Raw genomic sequence first — 22641 nt, 5'->3', positions numbered from 1 at the left:
AAAGGCTGAATGCACTTTTCAAACCATTTATTTATGTATATATATTGCTTGGGGAAAGGAATCAAATTAAGCAAAAAGTAAATATAACAGCAGGATTTTAATCTTTCCCAGTGGGTGGATGAAACCTGGACTAACGCAGAGAGAATATTCAGATGCCTAGAATATTCTTGGAGATTTCTGCATGCTGCCATTCCACTGCATGCATCCTCTGCAAGACCCTTCAATCCCACCAGCCTCTTTTTCTGCTTCCTGTTTTATTCCTGTTACATTGTCTTGTTCGTAAGCAGGGAAATTAATCTGCTGTAATTGCTTATGTTTTCCCCATCACTAAAAAGAAGTGTCCTGGAACAAACCCCACATGCTCAGCACCGATCATATAGTGTGTCTGCCCAAGTAAAAAGGGAGAGAAATCCCTCAATAAACACTCCTCAGGCTGTAGGAGCTAGGAAAGGACTCAGGTCCCATCCCAGCGCTGCTGACTCCTTTGCTATTTTGCTGTGCCGCATCACCTCCAGCACTCGCTAGGCTGGGATACGCAGCCCGCTCCTACTGTGCTCCTTTTACTGCTGAGCCCCATGCTCTCCCCCTTCCCTCTTCCCTCCCATGTTGGACAGTACTATGTTTATTTTGGTATTAACTAGAAAAGCCTGTTTTCTGCCCGCTGCAGGGAAAGAGGCTTGGCTGAATGAGAGGGAAGGGGACAGAGGAAAGCACACAGGTTAAATGAGGAGCGGTGTGTCTCCTAGCCCTAAACATCATCCAGACATCATGGGTGCCATGCCACACTGGCATTCTGAGAGACCACAGGCAATCTCAAGGGGAAATCAGGCTTTTCCAGCTTTCACCAAAACCAGTAGGATTCTGCCCACTTCCTAGAACATTCCTGGAACTGAGGATCGCAGAGGTGCAGTTCTCTAAAGCCATCACGTTCCATGTGGAGAGCTGCCATGGCGCTGAGCTCAGGGCTGCGCTCCACTCAGAGCCCAGGACTGCATCCAAGCTCTTGGCCACTTCCCCACTCCACTCGTTTGGATCTGCTGGAGTTAGTCTAAGCACTTCTCCCTCCGTGCTGGGGAGAAAACACAGAAGTCCTGCTTTTTTTCCAGCAGGCCACTGCACCATGGCAAACCAGCTTGGAAGTGATGCACAGGCAGTGCCTTCACAGCTCAGGAAGAGAACAGCCTGCCATGGCTCAAGGAGCAGCAGCTGCAGGTATCACCACCTTGCAATTACACTACACAAACGCTGCGGTGGTGCACGCACACGATCGAGATGGGCTGTTCCTCATCCACCTTGACTTCAGTTTAAAATAACCCTGCCTTTAATAATTCACACAAGGAGAACACATCCTGTTGCATATATCGGGAATTCGAGAAGCATGACAAATATAAATCACAACCTGGCCCATGGAGGTGAGTTCTGCACTTCAGTTGCTCCGTCAACACACTGGTAGATGGTGCTGCAGTAGTAGAAAACCGGCAGGTAGGAAACATGTTCTGTGCCAGGCTGGAGTGCAGAAGGACTTGTTGCATCTATCCAAAGTGCTACGAGATGGTGAAAAACTATTATAGGGTCAATCTCTCACTTCCTTTGCCGCTTCCACACCTCTTGTATTACTGCATCAGATTTCAGCTTCCACTGGAGCAGGCCCTGGCAGGCAGTTTACCCTCAGACACTGCACTGTCTCCCGCGCTTTCCTTAAGTCAGCGGATGGGAAATTTCCAGTATTAGCTCTAGGCACCTCTGCCAACCCTGCCTATAAGGCAACGAGAAGATTTACCAGCCGGTGATAACCATGGCCCTGGGCAGAAGCAGAGTGTATTAGATAACCTGATAACTGCAGCTACCCTTAACAAAGCAACGGAGACTTTAAAAGAACATGAGGGAATATAGGGCCCACAAAAACCACCCTGACAAAGCAGTTTAATTCCCTCCATTCACAGAGTAAAAGCTTAGAAGAGACAAAATGCACTGGGAGTCATCTCTCTCCACTTTATTATAATGTTTGATATGGTTCATAGCCTCAGAGAGAAACCAAAGAAATACCTAGCTACTGGGAGATGGATATGAAAGACATTAAAGGCGTGAACACAGAGCAATTGTGAATGGGTCCGTGTGATGCCAGGAGAGGGAGCTGGGACGATCACACTGCTGGAGGGATCAGAGGATCTCGAGAATTTCAGGTTCATATGCAATAGAGCAACCAAAATCCAGTCGGGTTTAGCAACTGGTTTGGAAATCTCCCAGGAATCTCTGGTTTCCGGCAAGTTGGAATAAAACAAACCATTCTCATGGTATTTAGCCTTTGTGTTCAGACAAAACTAAGCAGCAAGGGAGCCTGAATCTGCTATTTGCACAGCGAGCGAGCAGAAGTTTTTCACAGCCCAAGAACGCTGCCATTTCTGGTCAAAGCTTATGCCAGCTTTTGGGCTATTTATTCTGATGCAAATTATCTTTTCCAGCTACCGTGCTGACAGACTCAGTTATTCCCTAGAAGGAAGGGCTGGAATCAAACTCAGGCTGACCCATGGAGGCGGTACTAAGAACACATGAGAAACACAAAACCCCCACTGCATTCAGAACAGCTAAGGCACGCCAGAGAAATGGGAGAAGCTGGAGTCCAGGAAAACTGGGTAAGTCATGCCCACTGACCAAGAATATCCCTATGAAAATAAACCTGAAAGTAGCTACTAGCTGTGTGGCCATGACTGCCAGAAACCACCAGTTGGCCACTACTGACAAAGTAGCTGTCAGAACTGGAAGAAGTGATGACATGAGCAACGTCTCTCTTCTGCCTGAAGTGTTGCCTGGCTTCTGCCTCAGCTCAAGGTCATCTTTTGACTTGACTACTCGTACTGGTTCTGTCTGGGATAAAGTTAATTTTCTTCATAATAGCTCATATGATGTTGGTTTGGATTTGTGACTAAAACAGCGTCAATAACACATCAATGTTTTAGTTATTGCTGAGCACTGCTTACCCAGCACCAAGGTGTATGCGATAACCAGCCATGAGCCCTGCTTGGTTCTTCGCTTACGCTGGAATTTCTAAAACACTGAGTGCCCGGCTGCACTTCTAATCTCTTAACAGGTCAAATTTTTAAAGTGGCCTGATTTGGGGGATGGGGATAAGGTCATCTCTGTAAGGCTGGATTTCACTGTGACTGTGGCCTTTCTTTCACTTCTAACATCACTGGTTCTGGTATCAACACAACCTAAGGTTAACAAGTGTTGGGTTTGCTCTCAAGCTGATGGTCCATGCAGTTTCCACCGTTACATTTTCCTTACAAAAAGTCACTCTGCTAATCCCCCTGCCCGTGAGCCATGCGGTGCACACCTGCATACCCCAAAGTCAACAAACCATTACAGTTCTCACCCATTTGCAAATGCTGTACTTTGGCACTGTCAGCCACAGCATGACCCATCTGCTATTGACTTTGAGTCACTAATACTTTTGGTGTCATACGCTACTATACTGGGTTTACCGATCATGTAAACGAGAGTGCTGCCCCCCCTTTCAAACCCTTCACGTCCACTGAGGAGTCTCCTTTGTACTGATCTTATTGACTTTGTTAGATGACCTCCAGCAGTCACTGTGTCTGAGGCTCAAGCCATCGCTTAAATTCCCTGCCATCATCCTTCGCAGTCCCTAGACTGCAGTTCTGGCAACGCTTCTATCCATTGCCTTTCCTGACCTAGAGCACTGCTCTAAGTTGCTTCTAATTAAACAGAGTTGTGTTTAATTCAGCAATTGCTCAGCACCTGACAGGGCTGCTCCATTTAATATCTAGGCTCCAGCTCATCTTCATCATGTTACATGGGTCACTTCACCCCCTAACGACCTGTTTCCAGCTGCTTCCAGCCCTCCTCGAAGGCCAGCTGCAGGGTGGGAGGCTGCAGGGTAACGTGTCCAGCCAGTCCTACAAGATGAGGAAATGGTGCTCCCAAGAGGCTCGGATGAGACACACCTTCAGAAATATGTATGAGCAAGGCTAAGGTCATGATATATTGTACACCTTAGCAGAAGGCTGCTGAAGGAAATTCTTGGCTCACACTTAAGGCACTTTTTCCAAAGTGTTTGTCACTGGCACTCCCATCAACACATATTCAGGGTGGAAAAATCTGTCCAACATATAAAACAACGCTGCATCCCCTCTCTGTGTTTGTTGTTAGGTTGTTCTGCTTTGGTCTAACCCTTAAATAATCTCCTCCAGTGACAGAAGCTTTTATTCAGCCTCTCTTGTATAGGGAGACCTCTGTTTCAAGTGGAGTACAGATCTTTCAGGAGGGAGAACTCATATTTGACTAACTTGCTTGGAAAAAAAGTAAAAGCTATAACAGTCTTGGAAATTCTGAAATGCAGCCACCATCCACACATATACACAGACGAACACACACTCTGAACCTCCAATCTGGAGGAAAATAAAGGCATTTTGGAAATAGCACTGGCACTAAAGACTTGGTGTCTTTAGTGAAAACACAATTTTGTTTGAACCTCGTAAAAAAAAAGGGGGGGGGGGGGGGGGGGGTGGGAAACACCCAAAAAACAGAGATCTGAAAACCCAAGAGTTACAGGTACACAAAAATGGCCACACTGAAATCCACCAAGGTCCTCCTACTGGCGGTGAACAGATGCCACAGAAGAAGTGCAATCAGAGGGATGAAATACAGTGTCTCCTCAGTGCCTCACCCACTACAGCTCTAGAAACAGTTAAATCCATTCATGGACTCTCTGAATCTGTAGGTTACACTATTTCCTTACTATAGGAAATATAGTAGCTTCGTCCAATGCCCCAGTCATGTTTTTAGAGCATTCACCTCTACGTTGACTAACAGATGCAATCAAAAACTGCTCAGAAATTATCTTCCAAAGTCTTGGCTAAGGGCTGGTTACTAATGGCAAAAAGAAACTCAACAGAAATTAATTAACGGCACCACTCTAAATTCAACCAGATCCTAGCTCACATACAGAAGGTTGCAGCAATTTGTGATCTCAAAGAACGATCACATCTCCAAGACACTCTAAACTAAACAAACATAATGATGCCTCCTGCAAGTCCCCTCTGAAAGAAGAACATCTGTTTCCTATGCAGTGGGGAGATATCCTACAATCTAATAGATTTTGGAAGATTAGAAGGATAATAGAAGACATTTGCAATTTTTTAGTATCCTAAAACTTTACTTTTTACACTCAGGAAGCCTGAAACGAAGAAGTTGGATCTAAGTATGAATGTGTGTCTCATGTAATAAAATTGGGACAAATAAAGAACACCAGGAAACACAAAAAAAGCTGGAATAATTTACATATCCCTTATCAGCCGGAAAACACTGCATAATACGGACCTTTCCGACACCATCATTAGCTTTGATCCAGAGTTTCTGCACAAAGAGAAGTGAGCTCAAATGTCACTCCATGTCTTAGAGATCACAACAGTTCACGGAACGGTTCACGAAAAGTGAAGCACCAGAGGCTGGGAGACTTGCCCCCAGTTTGTGCAGGTATCAGTCCCTAACCACAACCTCCAGCAGGAAATTCAGCCTAAATTTGGAGACGTCCTGGCACCATCCACTCCACTCATTCCTTAGCTGACTCTTAAGCACCCACATCCCCACATTGCCTGTCCTCCCAGCTGTGATCACAGAACCCAAACCTAAGAAAATACGGCCCCTTGAGAACTCTAGAAAGGGCTCTGTGAGGAACAGCTGACTCTAACTACAAAGCAGGGTCCCCAGATCCCAGCCCCAACTGCAGATTGGAGGAGGATACCGACTGCTGGGAGCTAGAAACTCACACAGCCTGCAGTGCTTGTGGACAGCCAAAACTTGGCTCTGAGGGCAATCGTTCCTGTTGCTTCTGACATGCTGAAGGATCAGAGCTCCTGTGGGGGGGGACAGTCATACCGTGTGGTCTTACTGGGTTTCCAGCTCTCTTTGGAAGATGGGTGATGGTATGCAGAAAGAAGACCCTTACCCTCCTTAGGGCTCCTTGGACTCTGTGTATTTCACATTGATCTTATGGGTCTTTTCCAACCTAAATGATTCTATGATTATCCTCATCTTAGAAGAGGAGAAAGAAGGTGGGAGTGGAGGAGAGATCAGTGACTTGGTAGGTGGTGAAAAGAGAGCAAATCATAAGCAGGACCATTAGAGCAGACAAAGCCCAGGTCTGAGGCCAGGCCACGCATAGCTGTGGAGCCACCTTAGAGGAGCAGAGCCAGCCCTGCAGCTGTGCCCCCAAAAAGCCAAGGAAGTCTGTCAGCTCGTTGGGCTCCCTTCGTCTGCTGGCGGACATGGTCAGCACACATGGGTGAAAGAGCAGGCAGAGATGAGTGGGGTCCTTGCCCCTTTCCACTGCTTCTCAAGGGTGTCTCTGGTCTCTAAGCAACAAAGGCTGGCACTACAGAAGGGAAAGTTCAGCTCAAAATATGTCCAGACTGAATCTGGGTGTTGTCAACTATTTCTCTGCTGAACTCCTTTCCAGAGACATCTGTGCAGGTGAAGTGGGTCCTAAAGAGCTGTCAGCTATGCTTATTCTCTGGTGGAACATTCTGTGCTCTACCCATCCATCTTCCCTATTTTTCTGTGTTTTAACAAGTCGATGAGCTAATTTCTGCGCTAGAAGGAAAAGCCTGGGTGGAAACCTTGCGTCAGAGTGCTGAACAGAGCAGGAAGGGATGTGGCGTCATTCTTGCTGGTGCTGGACACCGGTCTGACTTCATGGAGCTGTCCATGTGTTGGAGAAGACGCTGGCTGTGCACTCTAATTCCTCTCTAAATATCAAAACCAGATTAAACAAGCTAAGTCTCATGGCATCCATAAACCTAATCTTGTGAGGGCTGCAGAGTTCTCCTGGTGCCCCAGGCAAGGGGCTCCAGGTCTGATGAGCCCAGTTACTCCCCAAAATGCACATCAAAATGAACTGAGTCCCAAGACATTCAGCTCCCGTCGAGGCTGGGGCAATGTCGCCTTATGTTTCCATGTGCTGGGTTCAATTCTGAAAGGAAAGTATGCTACTAAAGCCACACAGCCCTCCTGCTCCTTTTGGGACTGAACCAAAAATGTACCTCCCCTCCCCCTGCATTTCCCCTCGACACACCTTTCCTTCCACTGGAACATAACCCCAAATAAGATGTTGGCCTGACATTAAAGTAAAATGTATAAATATTTTTTAAAAGAGAAGAATTCCTGCCTCTCTAACAGTTTGCTCCAACTAATAGGTTTCAGATGTCTCACATACTTCATTCATTCAGCCCCATTCAGTCTCCTAGGAGCCCCCGCTGTATTTATTAAACACAGCAATTGTGGAATGTTCAGCACTTACAGAATAAAACACACCATTTTTTTTTCCAAAAGAGCGTAATTAGAAAGCTTTGTGAGTGACCTAAAACTGTCATTCTGGTTCCAATCCCAGTGCCCACTCCAGCATTCTGCAGCTGTCCCAAATGCTGTGCCACAGCTTAACCCTTGCAGGACTGTACAAGCCCCCAAGAACACTTTTTTTTTTTCCTCCTTCGCAAGATCATTTTGCCGCCTTCCCGGAGCACCTCCATTTCACTGTGTTATTATTAAGCGTGTACTTTCGGACACTTGGCTCTCAAATGCGTCTTGTCTCTGCAGCCTCAGTAACTCTTCCCACTGCTCGATGCAAGAGTCAAGCCCTGAAATCCTGCAGGATGCCAGTGCTAATTTCAGCAGCAAAGAGCTGGAGAACACGAGATCTTTCCTAGAGGGATTCAAATGGAAGCAGACATAATAGAAGAGCCATTTTTCATTACAATGCTGGCAGCAAGAGCAGAGGAGGATGTCTGGGCTAGAAGCACTGTAGAGAGGCAAGAGATGGAGTTTGTTCCAACAAAAGTAACCTGCCAGCACTGGGTGATGGGTCAGAACGGTTTGCTGGAGTCTGGAATCATCCCAGTCCTTCTTTCAGGAGAGACACATGAAAAGCAGATCTTAAAGTCTCTGAGTCTGGGCTGCAAAGCTCTGGTGGAAGCCAGCAGCGCAGAAATGGCCTTTGCTTAAGGCCACATCCCGTTTGTGTGACCAATGCCTTTCTGTCAGGGGCTTGAGTGCACTAATAGGACTTAATGGCCCCCAACCAGCCTCGCCTGGGGCCCCTGGACCAGGAGCTCCATTTCGGCTCCGTCCTGCCTGAATTATGTCCAAGGTGAGCCTGTCCCCAGCTCTGTCACTGGTGGTCTGGACTCTGGCCACCACCTCCACCTGGGCTCTGGTGGGTGTGCACCCTGCCCGGAGAGCTGTGGTGTCCTTCTCACCTACTGCTCTCTGTACTTGAAGGAGCAGCCAACCCTCTCCCAAGAAATCTGGAGGTGCAGAGGAGGCAACTGGAATGGGCAGCGCAAGAACGAGGACATGGGAAAGCTGCTGTCTAGGAGTAAGCATGGCTGGGAGGGAGCAAAGCACTCAGGTGAGACTCACTGGACCTGGGCAGGCATCGGTAGTAAGAAGGGGGCTGTAGGCGCTGCTCTAGGAAAGGCTCATGGCTGTACAGCTTCTGGCTCTTGCTGCCATCTCCAGACCCCGTGGGACAGAGCAGGATTTTGCCACACCATCAGCAAGGGCTGGGGATGGCAGTAAGGACAAAAGGGTTTAGGGGAGCTGCTATCTCCCCAGTCTGCAACTTGCTGTCCATAAATGTCCTTGCAGAACTGTGGAAAGTGCCCCTCTGCTGTCCTTCTTTGTGTGACTGGAGGAGCCTTCCTTGTGCCCTTCATCTCCCCTTTTACAAGCTCTGGCCACCACATACTGTGCCGCTGCTGCGGGTTTTTCCCTCCTGCAGTGGCAGCAGCATCGCAGTAACAGCCGAGCCCTAAACAAACACATCATGGGAAGACTGACCTCTCCCCAAAGGTGTTATGATTCATTTTTCACCCTTTTTTGGCTGAAGAGCTCCACACCCATGCCCACATGGGAGACCCCCTAGTTCATGGGAACTGCACTGGTGTCACTGTTTCCACATTACTGCCCACTTCAAAGACCCCAGAATAAGTCTTGTCCCAGACACATCCCCAGGGGAGTCACTGGTTTAGAGTCAGGATCCTTGATTATTAGTCCCACTGCAGGAGGTTATACAGGAATAGATGAATACTAGTGTGCTGTAAAACGCACTGAATGTGCTGAGAGTCACTTCAGAGCAATCGTAATGCTTCATTACAGCACTCTCTATGGAAAGCACATCTGTCACAGCTCTCCACTTGGGTAGAAGGACAACTCCTTGCTCTGATCACTTCCAGGGGGTTCCCGTCTTTCCTATATTTTCCACCGCCTAATTGTACAGAAAGCAAAACACTCCCAGGACCCTCAGTTCCTGGAGTATTGCAGATGCTTTGGCTTGCTCCCTGTCCATCTACTCTGTTTTAGCACTGCCTGGTAGCATCACACCAGCCCTTCATTTCCCCTCAGCCAGTCTCCTTCACATCATCTTGCAGTGTTCCTTTTCCTAAATTTCATACAACTGTAAATCAGATCCCACCTGGCCACAACTTGCAGTCAATATAAAGCAATTAGCAATCAGATTAATTCTCTAGTGCATTCAGACCCCTCCAGAGGCACTCATTTCTACTTACAGAGTGTCCATCCACACCCAAGGTGCCTAGCTAAGACTGGGATATCTCATGTATCACTGACCTGGGAACTCCAGAACTAGACAAGGGAGTAAAGGGAATTTCCAGGACAGTTTTCTCATCAAACTTTCCATGTCAAAATTCCCAGCTTGCTTGGAAACATCTTTTGGGGCTTCAGGTACAAGGTGAGAGTGTGAAGACTGGCGTTTTGAGCCCCTGTGGGCAAAGGGTACCTCTTTCCTTCTTCTCAGGGGCTCCTCGTATCTGTTGTCCTGGCCGGGCTCCCATTTCCCCGAGCTGGGAACATCTCTTTGCGTGAGCAGTGCCCATTTACCAGGGGTTGGACTGGATCACCTTTAAAGATCCCTTCCAACCCAAACTATTCTATGATTCTACCAACAGTTCTACTTTGCCAGTCCTACAGGGACCTTGTCAAGCTGTGTGGCTGCCTCCCTCCCTTCTCCTGGCAAAAGAACTCCTGAACAGCAGGGTGAGGGAATGGATGCAAGGAACAGTACAACAGTGTCAGAGGGGAAGGGTGTTCCTGGGGGTTCCCTTGGAAAGCGATGAGATTTGGACGCTCCCAGGGCTCATTCAGGGCTCAACATCCCTGAAAAGCCTCCTCAAGAACCTTCTACACAGCAGGAAACACTGGAAGGTGGAGAACCTGGAAGACCATTTGGGGCACTGGCTGTGCCAGGCTCCCTCCCCTTCCTTCTGTGACTGACCGAGGAAAAGCAGCAGTAACCAGGGGCCAGCACTGAATGCAAGGAAATGTGGCCGAGCCATTTCTGACTGTCACATGGGTGTGATGCTGATTATCCTGCTTGACTGAAAAGCTTTTACTCCATTGCGCTTTCAGACATGAACAAAGTTCTTCCCGGGAAGGGTATGGCCATCAATTGATCACAGTCTAGCCTCTGTCTATTCCCTCCCTGGGGCTGCCATGGTTCTTGGAAGTATACAAGGAGTTCCTTATATACTTCCTTCCCTCAAAACTCAAGCCAGTGATGCCGCTGGGATACCAGCACAGGTATCTCATAGCCACATCCCAGGCAGGTTTTAGACAGGTTTTTCACAGTGCTGTCTACAGAGAAGGTTCCTTTGAAGACCAAGTCACACAAACCCCAACATGGAGCACAACCCCAGTTAATCAGATAGTTAAAATGGCACAAACACAACTGGAAAATATGCTGCATTGAAAGGCCAGTATATTCAAATTCCTTCTCCCTAATTACATGTGATTGCTTTTTGGCAAACGCTCAAACTGCCAGAGCAGTGAGGTTTTACAAACATTCACATAGGCATTAGATCATTGTTTGAATGAGTTATTGGCAGCCCAAATCTGAAGTAAAAACATAGTTTAAAGAAGACCATATTGAACAGGGTGAAGCTGTCTGTTTTCATGTCTCCTGACTGTCTCCGGACACCCAAGATCCCCTCTAGCTTCATGTCACTCACACCACAGGAGCATTCACAGGTACAGATGTCATGCTTTTGTGGTGTTCTGACACAGACTCATCACTCACACAAACAACAGGCCATGGGGGGATTCCTTTTCCTTACTGTAGAGTGGAAATGGCAGGTTTAAAATTTATGTGGTGTTCAGGGAGGATGCCGTGAGCACCCAAAACCTGAGATGGCTCAGAGTGCAAGCAGCTACGGACAGCGACCGTAAGCCCACACCGACATACACTGGTGATCTTCACTGATCTGCCCATACACGCTTGCATGATACCAGTGGTATGACCATATTAACACTTCAGTTTTCTCCATATTACTAAATATAATAGTGCACATGTCCTCCAGCATCACTCACCACTTTGAGGAGGAAGATGGTGCCTTATAGGAAACATCACTGAAAGCAAATGTCATTGCTGGGAAAACAGATTTCTCTGTACCAGACCTTTCCACATCCAAACATTGCCACACATTTGGAAAAAGGCCTTTCCCCTCTTTATTTTAATAGCCACTTTGTGCTTTGCTCCAGCGAAATACATCCTTGCCTCTGCTGGAACAGTTTGACAACAAGGGACCAAGGATCTGAGCTCTGGAGCACTATGCCATCCTCTAGCAAAACCTTTCAGAAAAAGCAGGTGGTAACTCAGCCCCATGGCAAAGGACAAATGGGAACTAACGCAGAATCCACTGGTCCCTCAGGTCAGTACCAGTGCCTGGAGAAAGCCACCTGAGGCAAGAGGATGGAGGACCCACAAAAGAAGGAGACTGCAGACCCAGCGGACCAGACTGCACAGGGTGAGCTGACATTGTACCAGAGCCACACCACAACATCCCTGTAGCACAAGGCCTGGGCTTGAGCCTTTCTGTCCAGCCTGTTTCACTACCAGTGCCTGCTGCCAGCTGCTGCCATCAGGGAGTCCCTGCACCACTGAGGAAGAATTAATGCTGGTTGTAGGGATGAGTCTGTCCTCCACAACACTCAGGTGGTGCAGAGCTTAAGGAGAGCCTCTGGCAGCTTGGCTGGTGGATAGAAACACTGAGCTCTGGCAGCCAACCAGCCTGGAGTACTGCATGGCATGGCTTCCACCCCAGAGGCCCTTGCAGGACACCCTTGCCTTACATGTGCTTCCTAAATTAGACCTCCTGAGGCCAACGTTGGCTTTTTAAGAGGGAGGTGAGCTTGTTAGTAACCAACGTTATCCATTAAACATGAATCAGCAGCTTTTATTAGACTTAGAAGTGCTGTAAAAGGAGAAGAGGGAGGGTACAACATCGTGAACCTACTCGCCTCCCCAGTGGAGCCCCTCTGCCTGGCACAGAGGGGTTTTCAGTCAGGCATTCTTGCAGGTTACTGTAATTGTTAAGTCACCTAATGCTGCTAAGTTACAGAAAGCCCCAGACTAAACACAGGAGCCTTGTGAAGGTGCAAGAAGATAGAGACAAGGTTTGTAAAGGGCAGCTCCCCAGCAGGCCCCTTCTCCTGAGGCCAAAGAGAAAGAAAAACCCAAGCTGGAAAGGATCTATCTGAGGACTGCCAAGCTCTCCACCCCGGAAAGTCAGGGTATGCAGGCTCCTTTCTTACCAAATCATTTTAGCCACACACTCCCTGCCTGCCACCAGCTGTGCTGCTGGCACACAAAACGCCAGCTAAATCACATCATGACACAGGAGTGAAAAAGCACGTGCACTGTCACTGTGACCCTAGTGATTCCCTTCATGCAGATCCCTTCCACAACATGCTCAGAGATCACCTGTACCTGCTGGAGAAGGACCTCACGAAACTTTGGTCCATGGTTTCATTGACTAAGAGGGCTGGTCTTGTAGTTGCATATGTTCTCATGTCCCAAGAGCTACCATTCCAGCTACGGAGATACCATAACCGAGCACACTCCGATTGCCTCAGGTCGCTGTCTTGTAGTCCAAAAACTCAGCTTCCATAAGGAGATTAATCAAGTGGTGTATTTCAGTTACAGAGAAAACTGCAGAAATAGAATCTCAATGTAAATGATGGAGAAACATCTGTGAAAGTTTTGAGAGCTGCCAGGCAACAATAAAAACTGCCCTGCCAAGGACATTTTTTAATCAGAATCCAAATTCAAAGATTTCTTATTAAGAAGGTATGAAGAGAAAACAAACAAAAACTACACATGATGTTCAGACGACAGGAACCATCCTGCAAAAGCCCTCATTGATATCCCATCATATTTTAGAAAGAATGTGGAATTTATGCAGCTTTAAACTGATTTTAGAATGCAAACCTTGCATTGCATTGCAAGCAATGGCTTTAAGATCTCAATCAACAAAAAGCTTAAAGATATTTCTGAATATTAACTAGTTCCACTCCAGCATCCTATGAGGTATCAGTTATTACTGCCACCCTAAATATACAGAAATTTTGCAGCAAAGCTGATGTCCTTCCTAAGGTCGTACACTGATGCAGGTGATGGAGCCAGGAAGAAAAATAATTGGTCGGGGCTTTTAAATATAAAGCAACTCTGCCTCCCTGAAATAAGTAATGTAAATAATTTTTTTCTTGCTCAAACAGCAGAACCTACAAAATGCAAAGAAAATCAGGTGGACTTTTGTCCCCATACATATAACCAATTTTTTTCATTGCCAGACCTTGTAAACATGCATTCCTAACCTACACGCATTACTGACCTGCTAGCTGCTCTAAACTGCACAGATTTCCCATGTCAGAGACCCAATCTGACTCCATATACCACAATATTAGCTCAAAGGCTGGCTGGCTTACACAATTGCACCAGGAAAACCCAGGAGTTCAGCCCCGTCAGTTTGGAGTCTCTTTTAGCACGTTTTAGATCACCGAATGGACACACAATGGCCAATTGTCAGCGTGAGGCCAAAGGGAGCTGACATTTTCCCAGAGAAAAATGCCTTTGCTGTGTTTGGAAGGTTACACAGCTGTAAGTCAGACACAGAAGGAGCTGAAACCCTGGAGGGATTATTGCCTCAAACACACATGTCCTATGGAAGGAAACTCTCCTGTGGACTGACATACCATTAACTCCTGCTGGTGGGAGCCCACTCCTATGGCTGGACGTCCTTTACAGCCGCAAACTGCTGGTTGCTTGTCCTGCAGATAACTCTCGTCTCATCTCTGACCTAGTGACTTGGCCTGGCTTCTATTTATTTTCTCATTTTATAAGAAACAGGCTCTTCTCTGAACTCATTATTGGTGGGAATACTGGCGTGGTGTGAGGCTGAGACCCACACAGTACAATATCAAATACTAGAGCGGGAGAACTGGGACTTGGTCTATTTTCCTGGGAAAAATCTCTGCTCTACGTGCTCCCAATCGTGCCATCAGCTGGAGCAAGACGGAACTTCACTGCATGAGCTGAACGAGCCCTTTCCCAAAACGCCCTTGAAGGGCAGGTAGCACTGCCCGGGCCCAGGCAAAGCCCGGGGAAGGCTGGGGCTCTCCGAGGGGCAGAGGGACACTGCCCGGGCCCCTCCGAAGGCTGGCGAAGGTGCCGAGGAAATCTGGAGGGCAGCAGGGTCCTGGCAAGCCTGGCAACGGCCCCGGTGCTCTCTGGAGGGCAGCAGGACCCTGTGAGAAGCCTGGCAAAGCCCAATGAATCACAGCACAGTCGGGGTGGGAAGGGACCGGCGGAGCCCACCCAGCCCGACCCCTGCTCCAGCAGGGTCCCCCAGCGCAGGCTGCACAGAGCCGCGTCCAGGCGGGTTGTGAATGTCCCCAGAGAAGGAGACGCCACAGCCTCTCCCGGCAGCCTGTCCCGGCGCTCCATCACCCTCAGGGTAAAGAGGTTCTTCCTCATATTCAGGTGGAACTTCTTGTGCTGCACTTTGTGCCCGTTGCCCCTTGTTCTGCCACTGGGCACCACCGAGAAGAGCCTGGCCCCAGCCTCTTAGCACTCGCCCTTAAGGCATCTGTAGGCATTAACAAGGTCGCCTCTCAGCCTCCTCTTCTGCAGCTGAGCAGCCCCAGCTCCCTCAGCCTTTCCTCCTCAGGGAGATGCTCCAGCACTCTCATCATCTTCACAGCCTCTGCCAGTAGCTCCCGGTCTCTCTGGAACCGGGCAGCCCAGCACTGGACACAGCACTCCCAATGCAGCCTCACCAGGGCAGAGCAGAGGGGCAGGATCACCTCCCTCAACCTGCTGGCCACGCTCCTCCTCATGCACCCCAGGATGTCTCAAGGAACAGCAGGTGACAGCAGGGCCAAGCCTGGGCCTTTGCAAAGCCAAGTGAAGTCTCGGTGCTCTCTGGAGGGCAGCAGGGCTCTGCCCGGGCCCCAGGAAAGCCTGGATAAAGCCCTAAGGCATCCTGGAGGCAGCAGAGCTCTGCCTGGGCCCTGGCAATGCCTGGCCAAGGGCTCTGAGGACTCTGGAGAGAAGCACAGCTCCTTGTGGGCCCTGGCAAAGCCTGGCGAAAGCCCCAGGGCTCTCTGGAGGGCAGGAGAGCCCTGTCCTCGCTTTGGCTAAACAAAAGGACCCAGGGAATTCTGAAGCAGGGCTCCTTGCAGGTACCAGCACAGCCCAGTAAAGGCCCTGGGGCTCACTGGAGGGAAGCAGAGCCATGCCTGTGCCCTGCCAAAGCCCGGTACAAGCCCTGGGCAACATGGGACACCAGCAGGGCCTCTTGAGCACCCTGGAAAAGGGCTGCGCTGGGGGGAAGGTGCCTGCAGGGCTCTGCCGCCTCATCTGCACCCTCATGTGTCCCACAGCCTCACCAGAGCCCAGGTCGGACACAGAGCCCAGCCAGGGCCTCCCACGCAGCAGTGGGCAGGACCAAAGCCCTCACCTGCCCTGGCTGGGGGAGCTCGGAGCTCAGGGTGGGGTCTGAGCCCACCACCGGGCAAGAGACGGAGCGGTCAGCCGAGGGAACACAGGGCACCAAAACTGCACCCAGGTACAAAATGGAAGACTTGGGAGGGGCTCTGAGGGAACAAGAGGGCTCTAAAGGGTTAAAAGATGGCTGTGGGGCACCAAGGAGGCACTCGACAGGCCCTGTGAGGCAAGGAGGAAGGTCCTGAGGGGGGCAGAGAGGAAAAGGCTCATAGAAAAAACGGAAGGCCTCGGGAGGGAATCTGAGAGGACGAGAGCCGTCCAGAGGGGGTTATGGCAAAGACTACGCGGCTCCGCGCAGCTCAGCGCCGTGCGGCCACAGCCCGCGCACAGGGCCCCGACCTGCGCGTGCGCGCCCCCTCCCGCCCGCGCGCCAGCCCCGCCCCGCCGGAGGGCGCGGAGCGCCGGCAGCCAGCCCGCGTGCGAGCGGCGGGAAGCGGCGGCAGCGCGAGCCTGGCCATGCGCATGTGCGAGCAGCGCCGCCTGGCGGCAGCGACCTGTAAGCACCCTCGGCGCCGGGGTCTGCAAGTGTCCTGCTGCCTCCACAGACCCCTAGAGCTGGGGCTGGGGTCTGCAAGTGTCCTGCTGCCTCCACAGACCCCCGGGGCTGGGGTCTGCAAGTGTCCTGCTGCCTCCACAGACCCCCGGGGCTTGGGTCTGCAAGTGTCCTGCTGCCCCACACACCCCCGGGGCTGGGGTCTGCAAGTGTCCTGCTGCCCCACACACCCCCGGGGCTGGGGTCTGCAAGTGTCCTGCTGCCCCACACACCCCCGGGGCTGGGGTCTGCAAGTGTCCTGCTGCCCCACACACCCCCGGGGCTTGGGGTCTGCAAGTGTCGTGCTGTCCCACAGACCCCCGGGGCTTGGGGTCTGCAAGTGTCCTGCTGCCCCACAGACCCCCGGGGCTGGGGCCAGGCTCAGCTGAGGTCCAGGCAAAGCCACTGTGCCCTCCAGTGCTCCCTGGTTTGAAGGGGAGCGGGCAGGGCCCTGTTGCCCTCCACAGCGCCCTGGGGATGTTTTGCCAGGGATTGTTTCCTCCTTTTCCCTCTCCTTCTGCATCGTCTTCTCCTTTTCCTCCAGGAATTTCTCTGCTTACAAGATGTTGTCGAGAACTATGGAAAATGCATGACAGCAATGTCATTGTATTGCAAAATTCAGCTCTGGCCATCCCACCGCCACTTCTGTAGCTCCAGGTGGACATCTCCCAATTTCACCCACATCCCAGGGCAGACCCATACCCACGCCCCTTCATTCTCCTCCAGCTGCTGCTGCTGCTGCTCCCTGCCCATGGGTGGGTGAGACACCTTTTAGCACCATGAATTGCTACAAAAAGGGAAGAGACACCAAACCCCCCAAGCTCAGGCTCAGGCTTTGCTAGGACACCCCCTTCCCACTAGGTACTGACAGATCCCAGTGCTCAGCAGAGGTCCTGCAGCTCCCTGCAAAACAGCAAATACTTCACCTTGAAAGTGACCTCTGCCAGGCACCACCGAAGCAGAAGATGGGAGGTCCCAAGTACGTCTCGTTCCAAGCAGTCTCCTTACGGCCATTTCTTATGCCTAGAGGTGTATTCACCACGCATCTTGCACCTAGAAAGAAGTCCGTAACACATCAAAAGAAAAGAACAAACAGACCAATAAAAGTCCAAGTGATTTTTGGGCTGTGTGAGCCCAGGTTCTGAGCAATGGTTCTTCTCTCCTTTGGAGATTCAGTACCTACTCTTCAAACAAACCCAAAAACACCCGCAGCATCACCTCCCCCTCCCTCACCCTTTTTCTTCTGGTCTGTGTGACCTCTAATGGCTGCTGGCAGCAGCTCACCTGCAGCATACGGAGACTAAATGATTCCCAAGCAACCTCTCCGCCCCTACAGCCACTTCCTTCTGACCAGCACAGCCCCTCTTACCGCAGGCTGAGCAGGGCCAGGGCCATCACCTGCACCACGAACTGCTGGTGCTTGAGGAGTTTCAGTTTGTGGCTTAGCAGGGCCGAAGTCTGGTAGAGAATGTTTCTGCAGGGATGGGGCAGGGACCTGTATGTACCAGAGGAGTGTGAAGCGTGTCAGTGAGGCTCCCGCTTGCCTTTCCAGCCTGAGGCAGCAGTTCCACCCAGCAGGAGCCTGCGTGCCCCAGCCAGCCCAGTACCCCAGCCAGCCCGGTACGCTTCCAGGGGCCCAGCACGCTGCGGGCACTGCCTGTCTGGCCCAGGCAGCGGCCTCTGCCTGCCTCCTGCCCTTAGCCCGAGCCCCCCTCAGCCCTCGCATCACTTTCAAGACCTAATCTGCTTGCCCAGGCAGCCCCTGCCAGGCACCCCGCAGCCCACGATCGGCCTGAGGCTCCCCACACCCCTCAGCCACTCTCCCGCCCTCGGACTCCCCCTCAAGGCCCACCTCAGCCTGGGGACCCCCCAGAGCCACCGGGTACGCCTCCAACCTGGGAAGCGCTGAAGACTCCCCCAGCCTAGGGTCCCCTCCACGGTGATCTGGGACCCCCGCCCTCCGTACCCGCCCCGCAGCGACCAGAGTACCCTGGTCATCACACCCAACACCTCCCGCTCCGACATGGCGGCACAGCCCCCTCAGCCGCGACCCGCCACTTCCGGCAGACAGCCCCGCCCTCCTGCGCCAATCATTGGTAAGACGGGCCGCGGCCCGGCGGATCCTCGCCTCTCACTGGCTGTCTCTGCCGTCCGTCAGGGAGCCGTGCCGCCGTCGAGGGCCCGCCCGTGGTGACAGGTGGTTCCGGGGCGAGGGCCGGGCCCTGCTTGGAACCCCCTGGGGCCGCCCTGGAACCCTGGAGAGCGGCCACGGGAACCACGCAGGCCTGGGGGGGGCAGGCTGGGCCATGGCAGGGTCACAGGGACCAGCTGAGGCTACAGAGACCAGCCAAGACCTTGTGGGGGGCAAACCGCCCCCTGCTCTGGAGCCTCCTCAGGGACCGGTCATAGAATCAGGAGATCGGTCATAGAATCAGGAGATCGTTTGGGCTGGAAAAGACCTTTAAGATCCTTGAGGCCAGCTGTTAACCCAGCACTGCCAAGGCCACCGCTAAACCACATCTCCAAGCACTGCATCTACTTATTTTTAAACACCCCCAGGGATGGTGACGCCACCACCGCCCTGGGCCATGAAGAAATTTTTCCTGATATCCCATCTAAACCTCCCCTGGTATAACTTGGATATGGACATGGACCAGCTGAGGTGCTGGGGGCTTTGTCAGAGCCAGTGCCCGTCCCTGTGCCCGTGCCCAGGGCTGGCCTGGCCCCGTCTGGCCTCACAGGCAGCAGTGGGACCGTCCCGGGGCAGCTCCGCTGCTCCATGGAGAACATCACAAAAACAGGACGAGATCTGAGCCTCAAGCTGGTTTATTGCCTTTTTCTGGTGGGTCCCTCCAGTACTGGTGGTACCACACTGCTGGGGGCACGGGGACACAGAGTGGCCGGGGCATGTGGCGTCCCTCGGTGGGACAAGGGAGAGCAGGAGGTTGGGGGTGCCACCAGAACTGATGGGATGCCCCGTGCATCCAGCACTACAGTAAAGGAATACCTGCATCTTAATGCTACACTGCTGTTCAGGAGTTTTCTTGTTCCCAGTTTGGGTGACAGGGAAGGGGACGCTGGCCCTGCTCTGCCTCTCATGGCTCTACCCAGGGCATCCCCGAGGCTGGCAGGCTCCAGGCGCTGAACTCCCCAGAGTCTGTGAAGTCCTTGGCAGCCACCTGGATGTGGTGGAGGGTCCTGGGTGGCACTCCCATCAGGGTGTATGATGTCTGCTCGTATGGCCCGATCTAGGGGTAAAGGGGCAGCCATGTGCTGGGGGGCCAGGACACAGCCTTGCTCAAGGGTGCACCCCGCAGCTGTGCCTCAGTTTACCCCGTGTGGGAGGGTGGGGGTGCGGGCAGTACCATTTTGGTGACAGAGCCACCCTCCTGGGCATAGCGGATGCGATACTTCAGTGGGAAGTACTGTGGGAAGGGCCAAGACCCTGGCGGGCTCCACTCCAGCAGCAGCTTCTTGGTCTCCCCGGGGATGGGTGAGACCCGCAGGTCCTCGGGGGGGTCTGGCTTTACTAACGAAGCAGGGAGACAACGAAGGTGTGAGGTGCTGGCTGGGAGACATGGCACGGGACCGCTGGAGACAGTGACACTGTGTCCGCCGGCCCCATAGGAAATCCAGGCTGCAGAGGTGGCCTGAGACCCAGCACACCGCCCTGATGTTTCCGCATCCCAGGCAGGGGAGGGAGCCGGAGGGGAAAGGCCCAAAGGAAGCCCCAGGGCTGGCTCAGCCTCCGGCTCGCTGCTGGGGAGCGGTGAGTGCAGGGGTCTGCGGGGACCTGGGCATCCCGGCCCCTCCCAGCAGCACTCACTGATGTTCTCCAGGAGGAAGGGCAGGAGTCTGGAGGCAGAGCCCAGGGGGTTCATGGCCGTCACATTCACCACGTAGGGGGTGAGGGAGAACATCTGCAAGTCCCCGAAGGAGCAGCTCTGTGGCCCCGTGCGGACGCACTCGCCCGTCTCTGTGGCCCCCCCCACACCATGCCTGGGGGGCATAGGGGGGGCTGCTGCGAGGGGGGCTGCCCTGCCCGCAGCCCCACTGCAACGCCATCATGGAGGGGCTTGACCAGGACCCCAGGGCCTCACACTGACCTGTACGTGGCCACAAAGTGGGTTTCCAGCAGTGGCTCAGGGGCCAGGACCCAGGAGCAGTTCACTGCCTGCGGGTAGCTGATGGCCCAGCACTCGACGGCAGGCAGTGCAGGGGGATCTGGGGCAGGGGACAGCCATCACCCCACTGCTCGTCCCCCCAGGGGACCCCCAGCCAGCAGCAGGGGCCACGGTGGGGCCAGGATCACTCACAGCCCAGCTGCAGGCAGACAGTGGCCCAAGTCTCGCCGGTGTCAGGGTGGTGGCAGCTGTAGTGGCCCTCGTGGGCCAGGCTGGCGTTGGGGAGGGCCAGCCCCGGTGCAGGGTACGTTCCCAGGACAGTCCTGCCCCGGCGCCACTCAGCCGGCCCCCCCGCTGCAGCCGGGCACCGCAGCAGCACCAGGGTGCCCAGGGTGCCATGCTGCAGGGCGCAGCGGCCTGGGGGACGTGGCAGTGGGCATGGGCTGCACCCCCAGCGCACCCCCCCAGTGCCCCACTGCAGGCCCTGGCAGAGGGGTCAAGGGGACACGTCATGGCAGGGGGTGACGCTGGTTCAGGAAAGGTCTGGGCCCCCCAGCTCTGTTCCCAGCACCCCAGTGCCCCTCCCTCCCCAATGCCCCCAGCCCCCCTGCCTCTGACCTTGGTCCCCTGATGTCCCCAGACCCCCGTTGTCCCTATTCCTCCATCACCAGTCCCCCCATGTCCCCTCCCTCCAGTCTCCCTATACGTCTACCCTTAGATGCCCTGTAATTCTGTCCTCAGTCCCCTCAGTGTCCCCAGTCTCTCTTTTCCCCTACACCTCCATCCCTGCTCACTCTATCTCCATCCCCAGTAAGCCCAGTCTGCCCAGCCCTTCTGTCTCCAATCACCCCAGATCCCACCATTCCAGACCCACGGTCCCTCTACCACCTGTCCCCCATGGCCCCATACCTCTGTCCCCAGCCCACCCATCCCCCCAGGTCCCCCTGTACCTCCATCCCAGCTGCCCCAGTCCCTCTGTCCCCAGTCCCGCATGCCCCCATACCTCTGTCCCCATTGTCCCCAGGGCTGCCTGCCGTGCCGTTGTAGGGAACGGTGCAGGTGGGTGCCACAAAAGCCACCACCCAAAGCCACTTCATGTCCGGGAGACACAGCGGAGCTGCCCAGTTCCAGGGACCTGTGGGGACAGGCAGGACGGTCAAACCCCAGGGCAGACGACAGCAGGGACACCATGGCCACAGGTCCCCAGGTGATTCGGGGACATCGCCATAAAGCCAGGGGTTCAAACCTGTCTCCAGGCCACCTCACAGTGCTGTGCCTCAGTTTCCCTTCTGGCCTTGCCGCACAACCTGGGGACAGGGGATGGGTTCTCACCGCAGTGGCCGAATCCTGCTGCCAGGAAGGAGGAGGGGGCAGAGGCAGGACCGAACGCACCCCATGTGACCGGGGCTCCCCATGGGGGACCCGCAGCCACCCCCGTGGCCCCATGCCAGGAATCGGGGCTTTGGGTCACGCTGGGCCTCGAGCAGGGAAGGGGCAGCACACTCGGATGGCCCCCACCACCCAGGGCATCTGGGGAGGGACTGTCCCTCACAGAGGCTCCCAAAACCCAGCCTGGGGGCTGAGCTGAGGTCCCCACTGTGAACAAGCCCAGCACCACAGGGATGGATCCTGCTCTTGGCATCGCCCACCTTGGCTACGGGCTGGCTGAGCCCGTGGGGGGACAAGCCTCACTTTCCCCCTATCACGGACAAAAGGCTCCCTCCACTGCCCCCCAGCCAGGTGCTGTGGGGTCATCCCTAGCCCCTGACACCCCCCCTGCCCCCAGCCCCACAGGGAGCCCTGTCCCCCGTCACGCTCACCACAGCAGGGCCAGGCATCTGGGACCAGAGGCTCTGTCACTGCCGGTGCGGGAAGCTGCAGCCCCGGCCGGCCTCAGCCCACTTCCTCACGCAGGAAACACCGTCCCCAGTGGGGACCCACCGCCCAGCGTGGCTCCACAGGGATCCCCTGTGCATGGGGCCATGGGGCCGCAGGAAAGCAGTTCCAACCCTTCCCACACCACCACCCCCTTCCTTCATGGTCACCCACTCCCACTTGGGGACATCAGGGCTGAAGGAGATGATGGCACCGATCCCCTACTGTCCCCA

The 22641-nt window shown here is 53.4% G+C and overlaps 2 protein-coding genes across 3 annotated transcripts in view; both read right to left on the bottom strand.

Moving 5' to 3' along the window:
- Positions 1-18254, bottom strand: part of LOC308061783 (fibrillin-2-like) — a 146834-nt gene extending 128580 nt beyond the window's left edge. Inside the window, exon 1 of the mRNA XM_080382221.1 lies at positions 17336-18254. The gene's annotated coding sequence lies outside the window, so the exon portion shown is untranslated. The remainder of the gene's footprint in view (positions 1-17335) is intronic.
- A 965-nt stretch (positions 18255-19219) lies between these two features.
- EBI3 (Epstein-Barr virus induced 3) lies at positions 19220-22618 on the bottom strand. Of its 2 annotated transcripts, XM_080382322.1 has the most exons (8): positions 22354-22618; positions 21780-21840; positions 21537-21668; positions 20726-20950; positions 20516-20633; positions 20236-20408; positions 19775-19938; positions 19363-19657 (listed from the first exon to the last, which is right to left on the bottom strand). In XM_080382322.1, the coding sequence occupies exons 3-8, from the start codon at positions 21628-21630 to the stop codon at positions 19505-19507; spliced, it is 927 nt and encodes a 308-aa protein (XP_080238448.1). In that variant the 5' UTR covers positions 21631-21668; positions 21780-21840; positions 22354-22618; the 3' UTR covers positions 19363-19504. The 2 variants fall into 2 exon arrangements, with proteins under 2 accessions (XP_080238447.1, XP_080238448.1); XM_080382321.1 differs by lacking the exons at positions 20236-20408; positions 21780-21840 and having other exon boundaries at positions 19220-19657.
- Between the last annotated feature and the right edge of the window lie 23 nt (positions 22619-22641).

This window comes from Falco punctatus (assembly GCF_963210335.1).
Source record: "Falco punctatus genome assembly, chromosome: 4".
Taxonomy (NCBI): domain Eukaryota; kingdom Metazoa; phylum Chordata; class Aves; order Falconiformes; family Falconidae; genus Falco; species Falco punctatus.
This window is presented reverse-complemented; position numbering and strand designations above follow the sequence as displayed.